General features: G+C 40.3%; 1 protein-coding gene across 1 annotated transcript in view; it reads left to right on the forward strand.

Annotated features, from left to right (window-relative positions):
- EBF2 (EBF transcription factor 2) overlaps positions 1 to 25,044 on the forward strand; it is a 203,450-nt gene that overhangs the window by 136,251 nt on the left and 42,155 nt on the right. Inside the window, exons 7-8 of the mRNA XM_004466523.5 lie at positions 7,737 to 7,818; positions 24,122 to 24,239. Of these exons, the coding sequence (XP_004466580.1) occupies positions 7,737 to 7,818; positions 24,122 to 24,239 (200 nt within the window). The remainder of the gene's footprint in view (positions 1 to 7,736; positions 7,819 to 24,121; positions 24,240 to 25,044) is intronic.

Here is a 25,044-nt window from a genome sequence, read left to right on the forward strand (position 1 = left end):
AAATAGTGATGAGGACTTGGATCCATCATTGTTTTGTTGTCCTTTTCCTGAAATCTGTTGGGATGGATTCATTCCATGTTGGTTTGTTCTTTATTTCTTTCCCTTTCCCTCCCTCCCTCCCCTCCTCCCTAAAACTTCTAAGGGGAACTTCTTAAGTGGTGTGTGTGTTAGCGTTGGAGACCTCAGCGGTGGAGAATACTAGACTTGAACTTGTGGCAACTCCATCTGGAGTACCTTTGTTTAGAAATGGGCCATTTAAAAATGTGGTGGGTAAGAAAGGAGTAATAGGGGGAAGGGTACATAGGGTGATCCTAGTAAGAGCTGAAGAAGCTCATTTTGTATGTTTGTACCAGGCATTTTCCCAAACACTTTGCCCAGATACTTGACCCTCACTACTGGCCTGTTAGATCATGTTAAAAGAGAAAGAAACTGAGTTTCCCTAATTTTTACAATAAATATTAAGCAAGCAAAATCAGTAATTGTGGAAGCCTTGAAATCATAAGGAAATGGCTCATAGCAACACCCAGATTAGCTGCCACATATGAGACTGAAATTATCTGCTGCCAAAGGAATTAGCTTGCTGGTCTATTTAAAAATCTACAATGTTGGAGATTCTATGCTATCCCTTGGGTAATGGTTTCAAAATTTAGCTTTGGTGACTTGATTCTTAAAAAATGTTTTCCAAGATTTAATTCAACTTCTTGTGTTACACTTTTGACTTCCTGCTTTATTTCTCCTCCATGGTCTGCAAGGACTAATGACCCTGCTCCTTCTTCATCCACTGAGCAATCTTTTCCACTTTTTGTAGAGGGCTGCAGCTATTTGGGCTATGCCGTCCTTGGATCTCTTGGATTCTTCTCACAAGTCTTGTTTTCCAGATTTCTGATAGACCTTCCTTAACTTCTCACCCACAGAAGAAATACAGAATTCCTAGAGAATGCAGTCCCTAATAGGAATGATAGATATTTTTGTTTGTTTGCTTGTTTTGTTTTGTAACATGAAAAATGGCTCCCCTATCATTTCCAGAAAGACAAAGGAAGTGACATGATTCCCCCATAGATCGATGAGGGCACTGGTCCCCTGAAACAGCTTCCCCAGGCTGCTTGACAGTGTATCCCATCCAACTTCTCCTTCGAAAGGAGCTTAGATAAGCTCCCACCCAGAACAGTGTTTTGCTAAGCGACAAATCTGAGTTCTACACCTAGCTCTTTCACTGACTAGCTCATTGTCCTTGGGCAAGTAATGTAACCTTTCTGAGCCTAGCTTATCTCCAGTATAAAAATGGGGATATTAATACTCTTACTCCCAGAGTTAGAAGGATTAAATGAAAACATGCATGGCAAACAATATGAGCTCAAAGAATATTATAAATTACTGTTGCAGTCATCATCATAATTAGTCTTTTAGTTAAGGGGTATTGGAAAGAGGTTAAGTGTAGCTGTAAATAAGAAAGCAAATGGCTTAAGAAATTTCTGTAAACTTAAATTTTTCCAACCTGAAATGGCCTTTCGTTGAAATAGTTTGAGATGAATAAGCTTTAATGATAATATATCCTTTCCATTGACAGGTCTGTGAAATAAAAAAGATTTTGCACTTACTCTGCTCATGTATTTATATTTACATTTTAAGAGATCATTTAAGTATTAGATACAAAATTAGCTTAAACAAATGAGTATTTGATTTAAGCCTAAAAAAAGCCAGCTGGTCAAGACTTTCAAATTGTCATGTCCTTCTATGTTTCTTCACAGCTTTTTGTGTGGCTGCACCTTACTAAACAGGAATCAAGTGTAAGTGTTCTTGGACACTTCTTTGCCAAATTACTTTAGGGTGTGGTAAGAACTGATTGGGGACCTGATCTTCCAGAGTCTTTTCACTTTTGTGAAGTTGCAGTAGAGTCTCCACAGGGCCCTAGAAAGCTTTAGAACCCTTTCTAGTCTGGGCTGACGGCTCAATATTTAACTAGTTTCTTCAGTTCAGTGCTGGGGTCCACTACTGCTCTGTACCTTACTTGAACTGTCTGGGTTTGAATTCTCTGGATTTGAAAGCTTTTGGAAGAGGAAAATATATTCTTTCTGTTGTTGGAAGCTTCAAAGAGGACATTACAATTGAAACCTAGATTAAAGCTAAAATATTATCATTGTGGTTTCCACTGGTTGCAAGTGGAAAACAGTCGTTTCCTGTCATCGAGAGCACAATGAACTACCATGAAGGCTCTTCTCAGAGTGAGAAATTGGTGCCATGGGTTTATCCATTCAGCCTGGCTCCTCACTCTAGTGTAAAAGTTTGGATTACCTAGGCATCAAAAGAAGGTAAACTTGAGAGGATCCTGGGAGAAGAAAGGAAACTGACCATTTTTTTCAAATGGGATTTTATGGTCTAGATTATCCCTATATTTGGTAGTTCTCAGAAATGGTGTGCAGGTGTTTTTTAGAAGTGTACACAAACAATGAAACCCAATTATATTTTAATGTAGTGGACTGTAAAAAAAGAAGATTTAACAACCAGTCCTGATAAAATGTGTCTTCCTCAGAAATCAATTGACACAAACCTTTTAAATACCTGCATGGTTTGGGAGGCTGTATCCACAGTATAATGGTCTCAGACCTCAGTGATTCAGCCTGCTTATGTGGTTCATCATGGCAGACAGGAAGAACCTGATATAGGAGCTCTGCTCTTGGCTCTTGGACAGTGTGGGTGGTCCTCATCTCCATGGTGTGTAAGATGTGGCCATGTCATAGCTGAGGTTGTTTCCAGGGTAGGCAGAATTACATTTTTTCCCCAAAGGAGTAAGGAAATAAGATTTAAAAGTGAAAGGTATTTTATATATTATTTTTACATAGAGTGAGGCTCTGTTTATTGGTAGCTGTTATTAGTGCTAAGCTATTTCTTTGCTATTTATCTATGTCTAATCTTTTTCTTAAAAGTAGCTTTGGTATCATTCACAGTGCATTCCTAGCGATTTTTCTTTTCTTAATGATTTTTTGGTAACCATCCCATACATTAAAGTTTTTCAGAAGGGCAAATTGACCTCTTCCATAAATGTGCAGAAAAAATGGATGCTGGGTTTTCTAATAGTCCTAACATGGGTCATAATCCCAGAGCATGGCCCCTGTATTAAGTAGTTGGCCCTCCTGTGATTTAGAGACATCACCTGCTGGACCTTCCTCTGTGCCCTATTTGTGCATCTAATTTGAAACTCACTTTCTTTTTGGGATGGGCTCAGAATACATCTAGAGCCACCTAGACTCTTTCATTCTATTCTTAAACAGTATAGAGTATCCTTCCAATATTCCAGAGATTGGGGTGAAGGGATTTCTTAGGTATTGTGTGATCTCCCTGGGATCATACTCAGACCCATATTCAGGGATCTCTAGAACCATCTCCAAGTTTGGAGAAGCATGTTTTCAATAGTTTGCTTGTGTGCTCTATGAGGTCAAGGGCTTTGTCTGTCTTGTTTCCCCCTCTGCCTGAGCCCTTCATGGCATGTAGTACACACTGAACACACATTAGTAATGTGTTAAGGCAAATGAGTAAATAAATGAATTCAGCAGGAGATTTTGATAGTGAGCATTTAACGCCATGGGACCTATCTTTGACATAATGACTAAGGGTGCCACTGTGTTCTCACTCTCCACAGCACCAGCCTTCCTTCACATTGGTTTTTTCCCTGATTTTTTTTTTTTTTTTGCCTTTTTCAGACAATGTTTTCTTAAAGAGATTTTTTTTCTTTTTTTTAAGGAGGAACTGAGGTTTGAACCTGGGACCTCATACATGTGAAGCAGAGGCTCAACCACTGAGCTACACTTGCTCTGCATTAATAGCTTTCTTTGAGATATAATTTAGATATCATAAAGTTCATCCTTTTAAAGTGCACCATTCAGTGGTTTTTGGTATGTTCCCAGAATTGTGCAGCCATCACCATAATCTAATTGGTGCAGGAAACACGGAACACCAGATGGAACATGTTGCTGGAAATATTTAGGCTCAAATCCTGGTTTCTGCCACTTACAGGCTATGTGATCTTCAGCAAACTTCTTAAATTCTTGGAGTCTTAGTTTTTCCCAGCTATGAGATGATTCATCACTCATTGGATTATTCTGAGAATTAAATGAAGCATTGTATATCCAGCCCATTGCTCATTGCATGGCACAGAATAGACATTCGGCAAGTATTCTTTCCTTCTCCTTTCGACCCCTCTCTGCCCTTCAGCTTCCAGATGACACAGGATGGTGAGTGGGGCCAGTGGGTTCTGATCTGTGATGTTCCTGCAGCACCTTCTCCTGCTTCAAAAGCGTTAGAGAAGGGATCCCAATGGAATGGTACACTTGACCAACCACCTGCCCATCAACCTCAGGATGCCCCCTCTGGCCAAGGCATCACCCAAGATGCCATTTTTCACCAACTGGCTGTCCTTGCTTATATTTCTTTGACAGTCTCCTTTCAGTGAGTTTGACCTCTCTCTTAGGAAAACCCCTGCCACCAACACACATGAAAAAAACCCACCCTAGGTCTTTAGAAAGTCATGGGCTTTCTGTCTTCACTGTTTCCTTCCCTCAAAGTAGCCCTTTCTGGAGGGCTCACTGTGTATTTTTCTTTGTAATCATAGAGTATTAATGTTAGAAGGAACCCTAGAGATATCCCAGTTAAACTCTTCTTTTAATATTTGAAGAAACTGAGACCCAGAGAAGTGGGGTAACTTGGTTGCATCATTAGTTGGTAGCAGGGCCAAGACTAGCATATACAAGGCAGTTAATAAATATTTGTGGAGTGAAGGAACACTATTTTCACCCATTATGCTGCCACAGTGACCTAGGAACAAGAATGAAATCTTAGGGCCTGAGTTCACATTTTGACCCCACCGGATAAACCTGTAGTGTTGACTCTTAAGGAATGAGATCAGAAGCCTTGCAAAGTGTGCATGCTAAGTGGTTATAATATTTATGTAGTCAACGTTGTTTGGAGAAAGTGGAAATAACAACTTCCATCCTGATGAGAATCTGCACATTTGGTCTGAATCTTGTAATTCATTTGGGTTTCCCATTTCTGAGTGGAGAGAACTGACATTTTCCAGGCAGCTCTACTTCGGAGGGATCCAGACCCAGGGGATTTGGAGAAAAGTCCTTCCCTGAAAGTTACCCAGCAGTTAATGGATGGTGTGGTTAGTAAAGGATTCTGCACCAAGACCTCGAGCTTGGTGGTTGGAGAGGTGGGGGTGGTACGCGACTGAAGACAGCAATGAAAGGAAGAGAAAAAGTGGGAGATGTCAGTACACCTCGGAATTTCTTTTAATTAGTTTTCAGGTCCACATACAAAATACCCAGGCCATAATTTCTGGTGCTAGCCGTTTAGAAGTAGCTGTGCTACTTCTGAAAAAGGTACTATGTATAGTACCTTTTAGAAGGTACTATACAATGTAAAAGGACTCTCTCTTTCCTCCATTCCCTTCTCCCTCCCTCCCTCCCTCTCTCCATCACCCCTGCCCAATTATCAGCCGAATTCTAAATCCTTAGTGTGCCAGGGGAGGGGCTGAGTGGATTACAAATTCAGACCCCAGGCAAACTGAAAGAGTCAAAACTGGGTAATTTCCATCCAAAGAACTGTTAAAGGTCCTAATTTAAAATGAATAAAGCCTTTCAGCAGGCCCCTAGTTACACTAAATCAATTTGATTTTATGTAAACATTTATCTCCTTTGCACTTTCCTACCTAAAACACCAGTTTGTATAATCATGCCTTCATAAACATTGTTTTCACCAGATGCACTTTGGAGAAGGGGTGGAGGTAAATAAGGGGAAGTATAATGACATGCAGAATGCATTATAAGGAGTCCAGTTGTGGCAAAACTTTCAGAAAATCCAGGAGTAAATAAGAAAAAGCACTTTAATTTTAACAGGGGAAAAGATAGAAATTGCTGATGGGAGCGTTGAGGGAAAATGTGGTGCAAGGATGGGGGCTATTGTTCGGAAAGAGACTCAACTGAGAAAAAAGGCAAGTGTAAGTCTGTCCACACAGCATCTGTAGGTATTGTCAGAGGCCCTGACTGACTCTGACATGAATGCACAAATGTCAGAGTGAATGTGTTCCCTTTCGAAAAGAAAATGTTTGAATTCTGAGCAATCTTTTCTTAAATAAAAGCAGAATCCCTTCTAATGCTCTCAGGTGACTGTAAGTAGATACTTCATTGTACTTTAGAAACCAGAGGCAGGTTGTGAATGTGAACAGTGCATAAAGCATCGCAATCATCTTCTCTGTCCTGCTGGAGGTACCTCGTACGAGGACCACCGACACCTCTGCGGCACACAAGGCCATCTCTAATCCCCTGCCCATCAAAGGAGATTTCAGAAAATCAAGAAAAAAACCAGATAGCTGTTACTTCCAAATTCTTGTCTCTCCTTATTTATAGACAGGGTCAGAAGCACTTTGCCGAATATTTTTATTAAATTAAGAGTGAAAGAGTCCCTTGGATACAAAACCACTCTTAAAGAGTGCCATTCTCCTTCTCCCCTCCTTTGTCATTTACTGTTTATCTTCTCATCAGGTTTTTTAAAATGATAAATACAATTAATTGGAGTACTAGGTACTTATTTTGTGTGATGGTAAAAATGCAAAAATAAAGTCATAATTATAAGAAGCAACCATTTTTTTTACAGTGTTGCTTTAAAATAAAATTTTCGGAAGCATTGTTGATTTCTACTGATTTTTGTTGGTAAATCCTAGAAAAAATGTATATCTTTTCCTTTAAAGTTCTAATTCAAGGCATGGATGTGAGAGTTCTGAAGGGACTTTGGGACTGCGGTAAAATTTCGTTGTCATAGTAACAGAAAGGGAAATAGGCCTAGCTCACCTGGGACTTTAACACTGCAAAAGCTCGATTTTTTTTTTTTTTAAGAAAAAGGAGTCTGCAAGTGAAATAAATGAAAAACTTATTTGTATTTTGAAACAAAATCTCAAACAATAAATATCTAAATTGGTGAAAGTCCATTTCCACCAATTTTCTAAGTTGATGTAGATGTCTAATCAAAGATTCACAATTTAAAAATTGCACAGGTATGTTATTTGGGAGAATATTGGCTTAAAATATATCTTACAAATGATAATGTCAAACCATTATTTTGTGCCTTCGTGCTTTTTTGTTTTTAATAATCTATAGATGGTCTGAAGGAGACACACTTGTTAGTCATAAAAACCCTAACATATACCTGTGAAAACTGATTTTCGTTTTCGGATGGTAACATAGAATTTTCTGATTTGCTGTAAATTGGTTGAAAACATCAGCCCACCTTTGTGGTGTGAGGGCATATGTGTGAGGTGTATGAGCTCAAGTTTGTGTGTGGCCAGCGGAAAGCCACATACGTGATAAACCCAGGGATTCTGGGCGTGCCATTTTTAACCCCGGAGCCAGACATTTTTGCACGGCAGGGGTCACTGCTGCTCATGAAGCCCTCGCTGGAGAGAGCGTGCCCTAGTGACTGCGGGGCCATGCACAACCCAGAGCCCAGCTTGCGAACCACTTAACGATCCCCGACAGTGATGGAGAAGGGGGAGGATGACTTGCGATTGAAAACATCCAAATTTGCAAATTGCAAAGGGTCAGCAATGTTCTTTCACAGGCAGGGCTGGTTGAAATTCCCCAGACCTGAAATACAATCACTTTCAAATCAAATCTAATATAATGCAGATATAGTCCCCCTTAAAAAATGTTTACTTAAAGATGTAACACATTGCTTTCTCTTCACAGATTCTTTTTAAAATTTTTCCTCAAGTGCAATCAGAATTGTTTGAAAACAGCTGGAAACCCAAGGGACATGAGACGGTTTCAGGTAAGAGCCCTGCAGTTCTTGCCTGTTAAATAAGTCATCCTGTTTTCTTTTTCCTCCTCACTTTTTCCTTAAAAAAATTAATTTATTCACCAATACTGCTAACAATAAGAAAAGATAATGGTAAATGATAACCCTTCTCCGAGAGTATTGAGGCTTTCTTCATTTCTGCAGAGTTGAGGCCTACTGCCTCCATTGCCAAAAATCCCCACCGGGGAGAAGCACGGACCCCTAAAGGAGATTTGATTTCAAGCCCCCAGGCTGCCCTTCGCACACACAGCTGCCCACAGCAGGAACCGTGTTCTTGATATTCAGCCACCTTGGGATTTTTCAAAGCAGCTTCTCTGTGCTTTCTGCAAGCAACACCCTCGGTCTCTCCTTTTTCTTCGATTAACTATTCAGTGGTCTCTCTCTGAAGTCTTTTTGGAAAGCAGCAGCCCAAACAGCCGTGGTCACTTTAAGATCGCAGCGTGGCAACGAGACCCCCGGGACGGGGACCCAGCTGCCTGGCAGTTAAATCTGCCACTGGTTTCATCACCCTTGCCACGGAGGTACCGAGAATACGAGCTAATAAAAACCCAGAGCTAGGCAAAGTGTGTCAGGTTGGAGATGAGAGAAAGTACAGCCCCTTCCGGCCCCCTTCCTCAATCTTTGAAGGACCCATATTTAATTCACCAAATGGCTTTGCTGCCATTTGTATTTAATCTAAATTTGTAGTGTCCACTTCTCCACAGAAAAATGAACAAACATGTTAAATGACAGTTTTCAGGCCTGTGGCTTTTTATAAGAATCCTCTCAGCAATGTGAGAGATAAGAGACCCTTAGCCTTGGGTTTCATCTGAGGAAACTGAGATTCTGGGAGTTTAAGTAACTTTCCCCTAATTACAGTAAGAAGGAGGTAGAGCTGGGAGCCAGAAGGTTCTGTCTGATCAAACTCGTGCCCCCAGACCACGGGCGTGCGACCTGGGCAGTCGCTTGGCTTAATGCTTTGCTGTAGCTGTCTTAGAATTCGTACTGAGTTTCCAACCAGAGGTCGTGCATTTTCATTTTGCTCTGGGCCCCACAAATTAGGTAGCGGTCCTGCCTGTCACTCAGAGAGCTTCTGTGGTTTGGCCGTAGGCAGACAGATGGTCAGGAACCGAGCCATGAAAGAGTTAACGGGGGGAAGGGAACATGCAGAGAGTGGCACACACTAGGCCCAGTGACTGCTACCCTGCAAAAAAAATTCCTGTTTTTTTTCCCCCACTACACTGTGGTTATCAAACAATCTTGCTGTTACTGGGAATGCTTTGTTTCAATATTTAAGTTAACACTATTACCAGCCTCTCTTTAAAAAGTTAAACCATTCCTCTCCATCATGCAGATTCTTCCCCGGGTGTATGTATGATGCGAAGGCAAATAGAAATAAAACAAGCCTCTTTGGGGACCGAACAAGAACCTTGTGCCCAGTGGAAGTTCATTTTACTCAGTATTCTAAATGGAAATGGAAATGATTTCAGTCCAAAAAAGAGTAAAATTCAAAAGAATTCCTAAGGTGCCTCAATGACCAAAGCTGACTTTTTCACTTCCAAAAGAATCGGATGCAGGGAAAAGAAGTTGGATTCTAGTCTCACCCCTACCACCACTCCCAAAGTTTTAAATTAGAGGGAACCCTTATAAATTTGAAGAGGCTACTAATAGAATGTGTTGCCATTTTATTTCACCTAAAATTTAGAAATATATTCACAACACAAATATATGCTAAGATTGCCTCCACTTCTTTGTTTACTAAGAGAGGTTTTTAATGGGCCAGAGTTTTTGAGTGGATTAGAATATATATTGCTGATCTCAAAATGATAAGGGATTCTCATTCTGCATGAAAATATTTGACTTTTACAAAGATAAGGGAAACTTATTTTTTTTTTAAGTTTGTGGATTCTATATCTTATTTCTGGGGTAGAGCTAAAGTCAATTGGCAAATTTTTTGGCATTTTTTAATTGAGGTAAAATTCATATAACTTGAAATTCATCATTTTAACCATTTTAAAGTGAACACCTTGGTAGGTTTAGCATATTCACAATGTTGTGCAACTATCACCACTAATTCCAGAACATTTCTATCACCCCCAAAAGAAATCATGCCTCTGAATTCCTCCTCCCTCCTCCCATCACCTGGCAACCATTAATCCATTTTCTATTTCCATGAATTTGCCTATTCTGGATATTTCATATAGACGGAATCATATAATATGTGACCTTCTGTATCAGGCTTTTATTCCACTTAGCATACTATTTTAGAAATCCATCCATGTTGTAGCATGTATCAGCTTTCATTCATTTTTTATGGCTGAATAATATTCCATCGTGTGTATATGTGTGTGTGTGTGTGTGTGTGTATCACATTTTGTTTATACATTCATCAGTTGCTGGGCATTTGGGGTGTTTCCACTGTGGGGTTATTGTAAATAATGTGGCTGTGAACATTCACTTAGAAGTTTTCGTGTGAACACAGGTTTTTAATTCTCTTGGACAGATATGTGGGAGCAGAATTTCTGGGTCATATGATAACCCTATCTTTAACTTTTTGAGGAACTGCCAAACTGTTTTCCACAGCTGCTTTACCATTTTACATTCCCACCAGCAATGTATGAAGGTTCCAGTTTCTCTACATCTTGGCTATTTTTAAAATTGTAGCCATGTTAGTGGGTATGAAGAGGCATCTCATTGTGATTTTGATTTGCATTTCCCCAGTGACTAATGATGCTAAGAATCTTTTCATGTATGTATGGCCATTTGTATATCTTCTTTGAAGAATGTGTATTCAAATCCTTTGCCCATTTTTAAATCGAGTTATTAGTCTTTTTATTGTTGAGTTATAATAGTCCTTATGTATTCAGGATACCAGAACCTTATCAGATATATAATTTACAAATATAGTCTTCCATTCTGTGAGTTGTCTTTCACTTTCTTGGTAGGGTTCTTTGATGTATAAAAGAATTGGACATTTTTATACTGTCCTTAGATTCTAATTAAGAATATATCCTTCAACCAAAGATCTTTTCAATAGAGATACAGAAGACTCTTATGGAGAAAGGCTTGACTATGTGCTTTAATGGGCACATTAGAAACTTGGATTGCATTAAAAAACATAAAGCAAAATCAGAGATTGTTGGCAATGGTGGTAGTGGGGAGGGATATCTAAAGGTATGGTAACTTTGAGGAATTCCTGAAATATATATCTCATTCAGAATGAAAAAGGTATTCATAACAATTTGGCTCTCAATATATGCAAAATGAGGTAGAAAAAATTGAGGCAGTTGCCCAGATAATTTAAGCAACTTTTCCAAATACCCACACATAGTTTGGTTTCAGTTGTCTGAATATTTCAGGTAAAAACATTCAGAACTTTCATTTGGCCAGAACTATATATAGGCAATTACTTCAATTTTTCACTTTTGTTATATGATCAAACATAGATTTAATTTAACAGATTCTTTTGTGGGGCTTGATCTGACTGAAATAGAAACAGAAAACTTTTCTAACCAAATTATGAGTCCAACCAAATTCTCTCTCCTTTCTCATCCCTCCTCCTTTCTTTATCCCCAAAATACTGGCAGAACCTGGATTCTTTTTTCAGAAATGATTGAATGAAAACAAAATCATTATACCAAATTCATCTTTCAGCCTGAATCAAACCTCCTTTTCATTCAGTTCAAGTCCTAAATATCACAGGACATAGAAAATATTTATCTAAGCACATGCGTTTTGACCCTCTTTTGAGAATCTGGTAAAATCTATAGCCTCTGTCACAACAAAATAGTACATTTAATCAATATTTTGTTTAAAATTTCAAGGGTCCCTAGACCTTTTGAAACATCTCTTATGGATCCCAAATTGGGAACCTCTGATCTAAAGAAATCAAATGCATCTACCACCACCTAACACTAACTAGACATCCTCAATGTAATTTAACCCTTACTCCAGGAATCTGATTTCAGGACTCTTCCTGCTGACCTTTCCAATCTCTTGGCTTCAAATACCCTCTTTTCCTGATGGCTCCTAGATGCATATCCTCAGCCCTCACCCCACTCTGGAGTCACATGCATATAGCTGTAACTCCCTACTGGGCATCTTCACTTGGATGACAAATGAGCACATGGCCAAAACTGAACTCAATACTTACTCCCCTTCTTGGCAACCCTTATTGTTAAAGTGTCACTTTCCCTTCCTAAGTATTTGTTAAATCTCTCCCCCACCCCCCAAATTCCTTTCTTGTCTAATCCGTCCATCCTTAGCACCTCTGCCAGAGTTCTTTTAAAAGACAAATCTAATCAAGTCACTCCCCTGCTTAAAGCATGTCATGAGTATCCACTGTCCTTATAGAAATGATGAGACTTTTTAGCATGGCTGAGAAGACCTACTTTGTAGTCTTACATTGGGCAGATTTTCTGCCATACCCATCTCCTGATGTTTTCAGATGTTCACTGCTCACCAGGAACATCTCCGTTTTCTATTTCTTTTTTTAAAAAAAGATTTATTTATTTATTTCAATTCCACTCCCACCCCTGTTGATTTTGTGCTCACTGTCTGCTTTCTGTGTCCATTCGCTGTGTTTTCTTCTGTGTCTGCTTGTCTTCTCTTTAGGAGACACTGGGAACTGATCCTGGGACCTTCCAGAGTGGGAGAGAGATGCTCAATCTCTTGTGCCACCTCAGCTCCTTTGTCTGCTGCATCTCTTATTTTCTTTCCTCTGTGTCTCTTTTTGTTGCATCATCTTGCTGCACCAGCTCGCCATGCAGGCCAGCTTGCCTTCACCTGGAGGCCCCAGAAATCAAACCCTGGACCTCCTATATGGTAGATGGGAGCCTAATCTCTTGAGCCACATCCACTTCCCTCTATTACTTTTTGAATCCTTTCCACATGCCTGTCTCTCTGCCTGTGTGGTTTTGCCCATCTCCAATGTGTGATTCCTACTCATGTGTCAAGACTAAATCTGAATGTCACCTCCTTTGGGAGTCATTTCCTGACTCTTCTAGGCAGAGCAATTGGTTCCCTCTTCTGTGCCAACCTCACATTCCCCACGAACTGTTACTATGCCATTTATTGCATTGCATTACAGTTAATGTTTGTCTCTCCACCATACTGTGAGCTGCGTGAGGGTAATTGGTATGTTTTATTTATTTTTATATTTCTTCCTAATGCCTAGCACAATGTCAGGTACTTTGTAGGGCTCAATAAGATGTTTGTAAACACATTTTTAAGAGAGAGAAAGAAGAAAGAAGAAAGAAGAAAGAAGAAAGAAGAAAGAAGAAAGGAAGAGAAAAGAAAAGAAAGGAAAATTTCCAGGGCCCAAAGTATCTAAATCTATGAAGCATGCATGCAGAGAATCACTTTTGCCCTTCTTGAAGTGGAACAATTAGACAAAATACCCATATTAACAACGTAATGAAAGAAAGGAAGTTTATGTCTAGTTTAAGATGACAGGCCTGTTAAGACTAAAATGAACCCCATTCTTTATTTTTCTGCATTGTGGATGGAAAGCAGGCAGTTATAAAACCTACATGGAAACCAAGCCTAGAAAATAATCAGTCACAACACTATCATGTCCCACATTCAAATTCTAAAAACCCAGTAGAAGTTGACAGCAATCAGGGCTTATTGCTACCTGCTCACATTCATATATATGCTGACTAGGTCCGCTCCAGGTCAGAATGAAAGCATACGTGCAGTCATTCCCCTGCCCACTTACTTAACCAATATTATACGGTGAATTCTATGTGCCAGGTGCTCTCCTAGGTGCTAGAGGCACATCAGTGACTAAATCAGGCAAAAATCCCTGCCCTCACGTAGCTTATAGCCTAATGGGGCGATACAGAAAATAAAATAAATGGGTGATTTCCATAGCTTAGGTCTGCTGTGGCCTTTGAGTGACTTGTCTAGAAGCAGAGGGATGTGATCAGGTATGGGTGATATAGGAGCTAAGTAATTATAATGATTATAATGACAATAGCAAGTGTGGATGCTAGTCAAAAAAATTTTTTTTTTAAGTTTTCTACACTATTGTCTAAAATACAACTCTAATCCACAGATGATTTTCTTGAGATTGGGAAGTTTAGAGGTCTGGGTGCCAATTTTTTCTCCTGCCAGGAAAAGCACTCAATTTTAAAAAGAAATGATCATTGTGAAGGGATGTATTTTTTCCATCAGATGGGTAGCATCGGTTTGTACGTTAGGTAACTCTGAGTTGGTAGCAGGTGACTCAACACATCTCTAGCCCCTAAATCATTTTTCTAAGGAGGTACCAGGGATTGAACCTGGGACCTTGTATATGGGCATTCAACCACTGAGCTATACCTTTTCCCCCTAAATCATTTTTAATCTCTTTTGCTCACACTTGTAGCTTTCTTGTAATTAGGTTGAAGATTGTTAATGCCATTTGCTGAATTTTTCTATCTCTTGGGTGTCTCAAGTTCACCCCCTAAATTACTCTGGTTAGATTAAGTAAATTCCGGGTCCACCACAATAATCATTTTTAATATGTGCAATTATGCTAGGGAGAGAACCATATACAGGTCGTGCTATCTTTTGATTCAAGTGATAAGATGCTGGCGTGTATGAAAGGGTACAAATATTTCTATTGAAAGAAAAGTCGTCAGTCCTGAGTTGATTATGGTTTCATTTTAGAGATCTGCACACATACCCAGGAAGGGCCTATCAGAAGAGCATCTTGAGGGGAATTTGAAGGGCAGGAGGGAGTGGGTTGGCACTGTGTTTGGATACCCTGGGAAGTCTGTAAGACCTCTGAGAAAATGGGAAGACATGCACAGTAGTGGGGAAGTGAATTGAGGGCACTGAGATCCATTTGATCAGAATGCAGAAAGGACGGAGACCAAGTGAGGGTAGTTTGATAATGTGAGTGGCCTAAGGCCTGTTGCAGCAACATGCTGGATCCAACAACTGCCCAAGAGCAATGGGGAAAGAAATGCATATGACAAAGACACAGCTGGGCCTTCACCATTAGTCTGTTTTACTAAACGATGTAAGAGCAAAGGGCAGTGCTACTCACATCTTGGAAGAGGGCCAAGATCCAGCCAACCCCTTATGATTTTTTAAACCCCAGCTCTTATATAAAACTTTTTAATGGCACCACCATCTATTTTCCTTAAATAAAAAATGTTGAATGTTTCTCTCACGCCAGTTTAAGAGGGAAACGAGAATTTAAATTAACTCCAAATGGTAAAAATTTAATACAGCTCCAGCTGCCTGCAGGTTTCTTCAGTTCAAATCTTTCAGTTCAAGAGCTACTCCAGCTGCTTTGTGATCTCATCCACCATTTGAAAGTTGCTGTGCTACTGAGCAGCAGTTTTAAAGCCCATAATGAAAATCATTTGACTTATGGCCTCTCTGATCAACAGGTGAGTCCATTATCTGGTGGTAAAACAAACCAGATATTTCAAGTTCAGAAATAATAATTATCTCTTTGCAGTTGGAAAAAAATCTCAGATTTTTCATTCAGTCTAATGCTTTAAGTTTGGGGATGGCTGTCTGTAGGTGATTTCAAGCTGTTCTGTGGTTGGCATCTGCTATGTCTGACTTTTGGTGTCTTAACTGAGGACAAAAAAACTCATACAGGAAATGTGCTCTTTGTGGAAAGAAATGAATTCTTCATGGGAGAAAAAGGAGAGAAGTTAAAAATAGGTAGTTAGGGAAGCGGCTGTGGCTCAATCATTTGGGCTCCTGTCTACCATATGGGAGGCCCTGGGTTCACGTCCTGAGGCCTCCTTGTGAAGGCAGGCTCACCCGCATGCTGCGCAGAGCCGCCGGCCCGCGAGTTGCAGGCCACCACTCGGCCTGCAAGCGCTGCAGAGAGCCGACTCAGCAAGGTGACGTGCCAAAAAAGGGAGACAAGCAAAACACAGAGTGCATAGTGAATGGATACAGAGAGCAGACAACAAGCAAGCCACAAGGTGGGGGGGGGGGGGGAGAATAAATAAAAGTAAATATAGACACACAGAAGAATGCACAGCTAATGGACACAGAGAGCAGACAGCAAGCAAGCCACAAGGGGGGAGGGGAAATAAAATAAATAAATAAATACAGACACAGAAGAACGCACAGCAAATGGACACAGAGAGCAGATAGCACATGAAAAGCCATGGGGGGAAGGGGTGGGGGACATAAAAAAAAAAAAAAGACCAGGTGGTTACCTAAATAATTTGGGAAAAGAATATGTCAGACCTCAGTTAGGTGGAAACGAGGGCTAAATGCTAAACTACTTTGGGGGAATCAAATTTGGGTGCTAACACCTTCTGAACACATTCCCGAGCAATCAGATATAGAAATTCCTGGAAAGTAAAACTTTCTTAGTTCTGCAATAAGACTGAGTAGATTCCTTAGCTGTGTATGGAACCTCCCATGCTCCTGACTTTTGATATATGATGGGTGATTCATGATGTCCGTAGAGAGAGTTGGGTAAAAGAGAATGGCTGAACCAAACCAAGAATTGCATCAAATATGCCATGGCTGCCCTATGGCTCTCAAAACTCTTCTTGGAAATTACCACCCCTTGACCATAGCCATCCCCATTTGGCATAAGTTTTTTTTTTTTGTTTTTTTTTTAAAGATTTATTTATTTTATTTATTTAATTCCCCTCCCCTCCCCCGGTTGTCTGTGTTCTGTGTGTTTTTGCTGCGTCTTGTTTCTTTCTCCGCTTCTGTTGTCGTCAGCGGCACGGGAAGTGTGGGCGGCGCCATTCCTCAGCAGGCTGCTCCCTCCTTCGCGCTGGGCGGCTCTCCTTAATGGGTGCACTCCTTGCGCGTGGGGCTCCCCTACGCGGGGGACAGCCCTTTGTGGCACGGCACTCCTTGCGCGCATCAGCACTGCGCATGGGCCAGCTCCACATGGGTCAAGGAGGCCCGGGGCTTGAACCGCGGACCTCCCATATGGTAGATGGACGCCCTAACCACTGGGCCAAAGTCCGTTTCCCCCATTTGGCATAAGTTTTAAGTTGGAAAAGCAATGGGTTCAATGGAATAAAATGAGTAAGGTAGAAGTAGCTAGTGTCTGTGATCTTTGAGAGGAAGGGAAATTCAGTGTCATAAAGCAGATGAACAACCCTCAGGCTCCCTGCTTTAGAACACTGCTACCTGATTTCTGTACATATTCAGCTACTTTTTAAAAAGCAAGCTCTCAAAAGTGCCCACCTTAGGCTAAATTTGTCAAAATACGCCAGCTGAGATGCTCTTTGGTATACTGTGTCACTCATGCCAACTAAAAATTTTTAAGTGTCTGAATAACCATTTCATAATCTCTAGCTATATGACTAAATTTTTTCAGTTCTTCAAGGTTTGTCTCAAATCTCACTTCCTTGAAGAAAACATCTTTTACTACTTTCCATATGGACTAATTCTTACCTTTGTACTCTTAGAATATATGATGGCCACACTATTTGCTCCTTAATTATATCTTACTGCATAGTAATATTTTCTGATTATGCTTCATGTGAACAAAATTTAGCCTTAGAAAATATGAAACAATAGCTATTACTAAGAATTCTGGGAATTCCTTAAAATAAGAGGAGGAGAAAATCCATGCATGTGGGGTAGGTGTTTAACGGTAACTTTGTAAACTCTTGAGTCCAGTAACCCAGAAAAATCTCGGCTTTAACCCTGGTTTGAAAATATGATGTGTGCCAAGAATAAAATGGTAGGAGGAAACAATTTGCAGTAGCCAATTTGGTTGTTGTTAGCCTGGACTGAATTAATGATAGCATAGATAAAATGCTTTCATCAGATTCAACTTGTTGATTGTGAGAATTAGCCTAGGTATAAAAACACCAGCTTCGTATTTCTCTTCATGGCGAGGGCTCCAAACTCAGTCGACCACCATAACCAGAAATCTGTCTTGATTTTCCCTTCCCCTTTAATGGTCTCTATGTCCCTTTCCTCTTTTCACAGGTGGAAAATAAAATCCCACATAACAATTATGCTTTGGGAAAGCTGAAATAACATATATAGCAACTGAATAGTTATAGGGGAAAAGCACATCATTAATTTAATTCCATTTCCAGATGTAAAATGTCAGGAAGCATATTTTTTCCATACTTGGCAAAATAACAGGAGTTTTAGGGACCGTTTTCATTTGCTTCAGTGTATGTATGTTCTTAAATAGGTTTCTGTGTGTCTTCAATATTGAGTGTGTTCTAGATGCTGTGTGTTGTAGCTTTACTGAGATTAAACTACCAAAGGCCCCACATTCAGCTAGAAGGTGCATGACCTTCCTTGAAATGGAGGGGAAATGTGTCTGACTAATGGTAGAGTTTGGTGTGTTTTCAAAGCAAGAACTCTGATTCATATGGGGAGGTTTCTAACCAATGTAATTATTCTCCAGTGAATACAGACACTGGAATTGTCATCTGCTTCAAAGAGCAGATCACTTAGTCATTCCACACATTTTTCATTTTGACTTCTCTTTTTCTTTTACCCTCCTGTGTGAGACTTAGGGTCTTTGTAGGAACACCTGGGCATAAGCTGAGAATGGATAGCTGGGAGTAGGATTCAAGATGGCCTTTCCTCTGGCTTATGTAAATGAACTAAATCCTGCAGTTAGAGCTTTGAATAGGATAGATATTAAAAGAGTCAGTAAAAACAAAAGGGTGATGGTCCAAAAAGCCAAGAACATTTCAAAGTGAAATAAGTCAGTTTGGTAAAAGTTCCTATGCCACAGGCTATGTTCTTATGCCAAAAAAACAGCTCCTCTTTTGAAAAATAAGTTATACAGGCAGATTAACATATGTGTCCACCTAAAGAGTAACTCCCCCAGTGGCCTTTTATGGGCAGGAAAAAGCTCTTTACAACTCAGCTCCTGCTTTGTATAAATTATTAGAGCGAGGGACATGGAGAACTTTTGGGTAACGAGAAGAAAAATATAATTTGTGAAAACAAATCAGTTTTCTTGAGTGCTTTTAACAGATTGCTAGCATACTTGCAAATATTGTTTTTCAAACTTTCTTGTGTTTTTCAAGGGGAGGTACAAACTTCTTATTCATGTGCCTATTTCTGTATGATCAACTAAAACGTCCATATAATTAAATGCTTCTGAATTTAACCTACCATTGCCATTCTCCAGTTGGTCCATGTTTACTGTCTGACCTTACCAGAAATTAGAGATCACATCAAAGCAAAAAAAGGAATGGCAAAATGTGAAAACCACCTTCTCTCTACACATACATACAATTTCTTTAGATCCCTACTTGCCTTCTTGGAAACTTGGCTTTAAGGTACCACGTCATAAATAATATTTTCATGAAAATAATTGGTTGTTCTTTTTGTGTTGAATGGAAATGCAGTATTTGAGGAGAGCTATCATCTATAGTGGCTTAGTTTTTAGATCTACAGGCTTTCCCAGTTGAGCTTTGAGTTGAAATACAGATACACTAACTATGAGAAATAAATGCAAGCTGTCACCAGTGTCAGCAGCAGAAACTGGGGGTCCATCCCACACAAATTACAGACATCTGTATTCCTAATTGGCATCCTTTAGGGCTGTGCCAGCAGAATGGCAGAGCCAAGAGAGCCCGACAGCCTCAGAAAGGAGTAGGTATCAGGTTTAGGGGATGGGAGACATTGATGAGACAGCAAAATCCTTGTATGGAATATCTGCCTATGTGTGCCATAATGCTGGTGGTTTTTAGTTTCAGGTACCTCCAGCTGGCACCTTTTGTCAATACTGAATTGGCTACTTTTAAAATAAATTGGTTTATAATCTTAGGAGAACAAGTGGTATTGATGGTTATATATTTTAATATCATTGGCAAAGATGCATACAAACAGTTAACAAGGTAATGGTAAGAAATGTTGACCTTGATTTGTTTAGCTAAGATGTAAAGATTTTTGAAGGTCAAAGGTGTCCTTGTGTAGTGTTTTGGAGTCTAACTGTGTCTGACCCTCTAACATTAAGCTGCTGTGGCCTGCAGTTTTGAAGAGTGAAGCAAACCAGGGGGAAAGAAAGAAGGGGGAGAGAACAGGAAATGGAGTGAGGTGTTTCAGGAAGTTGTCAGGAGTTGACTGATTGATTCCAGATGGAAAGGGTCAGTCTTCATGACCCAGGAAATACTCACTAGGGGAAAGAAGTTGGCTTGTGGAAGGGGAAGGCCTGGGAGTGAGACGATGCTGGAATGTACATACCACTTCCTTTAGTCTTAAAACATTCAGAAATTTTAACTTCTCTGAATAGAATAATATCAGTGTTGTCATCATTCATCAGAGAATAGTGAAGGAAGTTAAACTCGAAGTTTGAATGTACCAAATGTATCTTCACCTTCCAGAAGTGGAGTGAATGTATGCAAGAGTCAATATACAAGCCTGTGTCTCAATATTTAAGGATAAAAACCAAATGCATCTGATTTCATGTAGTGGACTTTGTGAATTAAGTCTTTTACATTTTGCAAATTCAGTTTCATTGGCAGGCTGTTCTAGATACCTCATGGTCTACGATATTTGAAATCTTAAAAACTGGAACATGCCTCATCTCTCTATATATACACATATGCACATACATTTGGACATAATTTAAAATCTTGTAATAAATTTTGCAGACACTGAAGTAATTCAGGTTAATTCCCTTGCTGTCATGAGAGGCCAGTGCTAGCCAGCAAGAGATTAAAATTTATTTCCATTGTTAATAGAAAATAATGAAGTGCATCTGAACCATCAGGGTATGTCATTCGGGAAACGTTCACTTTGGAACTAAGTCTCACTCCACCCAAACGGACAATGATGAAATCAGCTGGCTCATGAAAACCTCATAGTCTGTGACAGGAATGCACGAGGAGCTTGTAATATACAGTATGACAAGAATCTTGTGGGATGAATTAAAATAGTCTTGAAGAGAACACTCTTTACATCCTCATAATCCTCCGACAGGGCAAGGGTTCCCATCAGTGTGCCTAGTGCAGCTCATTAACACTTAAATCCCGAAGCCTCCTCTTGTTTTTTCTCCAGAGATGGCAGCCACGTCTTTGAAAATCCATTCACACGCACAGTTTGTAACTGTGGTCTGTATTCTCTTTTCTGTCCCCCTTCTCCTATTATTTTCCTACCTGAAAGCTGGTACAGTGGTGATTGCTTTCAACTTTCACATTTGTCTTCAGCCTGTGGTCACGAGGCACAGCCTCTCCCTTTGACTATGACTCAATCTTGGGCTTTGCTCAGATCCCTCTGATAAGAACTTGTGCCTTGTAGCACTTGCTGAGAGTGATGGATGTCTCCGTCCCACAGTTGCCACCAAATGATAGGAGCTTGCTGGAAGGACTTTTCCCAGACACTAACGTGTTAACATGTACACAATTGAAAACAGACCCAGAGCTAGACAGGCTGCATCTTTGAATCATGAGCAATTGTATTGATAATTTTCTGAATGGCAACTTAGGTTCCTTTAAGTTCATGCTAATGTCATAGGGAGGCAAAGACAGAGAACAACCCTCCTTCTATCTGTAATGTGTCCACAGTGTGGGACTGAAGCATGGAAGAGACATGGAGCAGAGTGGGAACACATTATTCGTTCATCTTTGACTCCCCAAGGCCTGTCAAATATCTGACATATAGTAGGTGCTCAGTGAATATCTGCTGGGTTGAATGATCACTGCCTACTTATTCCATGTCAAATTCCCTGTTTGCTACCATTCTGCACATGGCAGCTGGGACAGAAGGACAGGTAAAACACTGGTGGACTCAAGGTTTTAGGGGTTCTCCCAAACCCATTAAATTTTAAGCTTTATAACAATTTTAAAGATACCATGGAAAAATCGATTTAGGGTGAAAAAAATCAGAGAACATTGCCTGGGGGTAGGGCTGGGATCCACTGGGAAAAGAACACAAAATAACTCTCTAGGGAGATGGAAATGCTCTATATTTTTATAGTAGTGTTGGCTACCCAAGTGGATCCAGTTGTCAAAATTGTGCAGCTAGTGGTGAGCAGATGTAGCTCGAATGGTTGAGTGCCTGCTTCCCACATACGAGGCCCCAGGTTCAATCTCCAGTACCTCCTAAAAACAAAACAAAGCAAACAAACAAATGGAAAAACCAACCCTCACTGGGAATTGGATGTTGATCAGTGGTTGAGTGCCTGCTTTTCCATCTATGAGGTCCTGGGTTCAATCCCTGGTACCTCTTTAAAAAAAAAATGTGTGCAGTTAAGATTTGTTCATTTCAATGTATACAAATTTTACCTAAACAATAAGCAACAACCGAATGCTGTGATCATCATCATTGAGTAGGGTTGGAGAGTGTGCGGTGGTATTGATGAAACCAAATTTGCCGTATTTTGACAATTTTCAAAGCTGGATGATGGGTACCTAGTGATTCATTATGGTATTCTGTTTATTTTGTTTGAGGACTTTCATAAGTTTTTAAAATGCCATCTAATGAGTCTGCTTCCATATTAGGAAATAAGGCAGGGTGAAGGGTTTTCTCCTTCATTTAATCGATGATGAAGAGGTGGCAGAGAAATTACAAGTAAGGTGTCAGAAAATTTAATCTGGGAGTAGGCAGGAAGAACCATTTTTAAACACCTCTCTGCACTATGTACCTATTCGGTTCCTTTCCCTAAAAGATCTGTGCAAATGCATAAAAGGCATAGACCAGTTCCTTTCTTAAAAAACAAAAATGCCAAGTATAACTGACTTGAGCTGAGAAGTAGACTTAAATCTAGGATGGCTTCTCTTCTGGATCAAGCAAGCAGTCTCTTTTGCCACCCCCTTCCTTAACTGCTCTGACCTTCATTGGTCTCCACCTCCTTGGAACTGCTCACACAGCCTTGGTCTGTAGCCCACACGGCAGGACCCTGTCACATACATAGCATTTTTTTAAAAAATTTATTTTCTATTTATTCCTGCCCCCTTGTTGTTTGAGCTTGCTGTCTACTCTCTGTGTCCATTCGCTGTGTGCTCTCTATATCTGCTCATCTTCTCTTTAGGAAGCACTGGGAACTGACCCTGGGATCTCCCATGTGGAGAGAGGCGCTCAATCGCGTGAACCAGCTCAGCTCCCTGCTTTGTTGTGTCTCTCATTGTGTTTCCTCTTTGTGTCATCTTGCTGTACCATCTTGTGTCAGTTTGCTGCACCAGCTCATATCGCTGTCTTGCTCATCTTCTCCAGGAGGCACTAGGAACTGAACCTGGGACCACCTATGTGATTGGCAGGAGCTCAGTCATTTGAGCCACATCAGCTTCCCTGTCACATAGCATTTTGTGAACTGTTTGGTTTATGTGTTCACCATGTTTCTCCACCTTGAAAGTAAGCTCTCTGAGGGTAGGGAATATGTCCTAACTTTTGGTACCTAGTGCCAAGTCTCCATTCCTAGAATCTCACCCAGACTTAGAATATAGGAGAGGCTCAATGAGTAATGCTGTCTGGTTTGCTGACAGGGTAAACCAGGCAGGGGCAAAGCAAATAGGACATGAATTCATCTTCATTTGGCCCCTACTAGGCCCTGCACTAAGTGCTTTACGTATGTTATCTCGTTTTATGCTCACAAAAGCTCTGTGAGGTAGATATGGTTGCTTAGGTTGTACAGATGAGAAAACTAAGGTTCAAAAACTTATCACTTATTCAAGGTTACAAGTCAGAAAAAAGTAGGCCAAGGATTTGAATTCAGCTCTATCTGACTCCAAATCCATGTTCTTTCACTATTCCATGCCATTGCTTCCCTTTCCTCAAGTTAGAGACTAAATGCCCTACATTTTCAAATTGAAGTCTGGCAACCTTATATTCTTACCAAAAGTCTATGCATCTCTGTTCTGCTTTCTAATGAGCAGGGACATCACAAACAACTGATCAGCCAGCACCTTCGTACCCAGTCTTGTGTTAGGACATGTCAGAAGTGCAAGAACCCATTCCTAAGCTTGGGGAAATGACCTTCCAGCTGAAGTATAGATCTTAGGTTTCTAATTGCACACGACTGGCTCTTGTGGTTTCTACAGCTTGAGGTTCAGCTGGGAATGATTGTCCAGGACACCTCTGAGAGAGAACTAGGTTTCTGGAACCGACAGGCAGATGACCAGTTTCCCCACTTCATTACACAGGCGTAGCTTGAGCACTATGTGATGACACATGGTGAAGAGCAGCCTCTTTTTCCATAAAGTTCTGACATGATTCAGGAGGAGGACAACCTGTTAAGATGCCAAGAACATGACTCGGTTCCCAAGTTCTGTTCCATATCTCGTTCACCAAATGGGAATCTGGCAAAATAGAATTCTAGAGCATTTAGTACTTTATGTGAAACTAACCCTTCCGATCTTACCACACCCCCTGTTCTTTCAATATGTAGGTGGTGTTGTCCACAACCGTGAATGTGGATGGACATGTGTTGGCTGTTTCTGACAACATGTTTGTTCATAACAACTCTAAGCATGGACGGAGAGCAAGAAGACTTGACCCGTCGGAAGGTAGGGCTGTCTGGTTTAGGAATGGTAGACAAATGACGTTCTCCACAAATTCCTTTGTTTGATATTCACATTTACATCCAAGGGTAGGTGTGAAGAAAGTGTGCAAACCCATGTGGGTTTTTTAAAATGAAGTTGTAAGCTCTGGTTCTAGCCTGCACAATTGTAATTTCCACACATCCCTCAGCCTATGCTGAAGTCCCTGGGCCTCACTGTCTCTTCCATTCAGTTCTTTGTTTTTCTTTTTGCTAGACAAGCATTTCAGGCAAATGTAGGCCTATGACATCTTAGTTAAACAGGAACATTACAGTGCCAGACATGTATGAATAAGTGTCAGATGGGCCCTTAAACAAACTGTGGGCAAAACAAAACAATGTGCAGAATGAAACTGACACTAATTGATTTTTGTTTGCTTGGACAAGGAGAAATCATGGTCTGCTCTGGGTAGTTATCCAAGTGCATTAAAGTAATTAGAAATATTGGTAACTGCTAAATTTCAAGTTGTCCAAAAATTAAAGTATACCAATTAAGATAACTGCCAAACCTAAGTAAATTCCATCTTAGTTCTTCTCCTTCCTTCCACACTCTCTGACTCTCTGGTATAGGAGGGCCTTGTAAGATGGAATGAATGGCCAAACTGGGCTGCTATTTTAGTGTGATGTTTTGCTGTATCTTGCCCAGCAGCCCCCACCCCACAGCAGCCTTTAAAATGTATCGTGTATCGTTTTAAATAAGAATTAATGAACTGAAAGAAAATGATTGAATCAGTAAAGAATTCAGAGTGGTGTTAATTCTCCCACAGTGGGCA

Source organism: Dasypus novemcinctus, chromosome 25 (assembly GCF_030445035.2).
Source record: "Dasypus novemcinctus isolate mDasNov1 chromosome 25, mDasNov1.1.hap2, whole genome shotgun sequence".
NCBI lineage: Eukaryota > Metazoa > Chordata > Mammalia > Cingulata > Dasypodidae > Dasypus > Dasypus novemcinctus.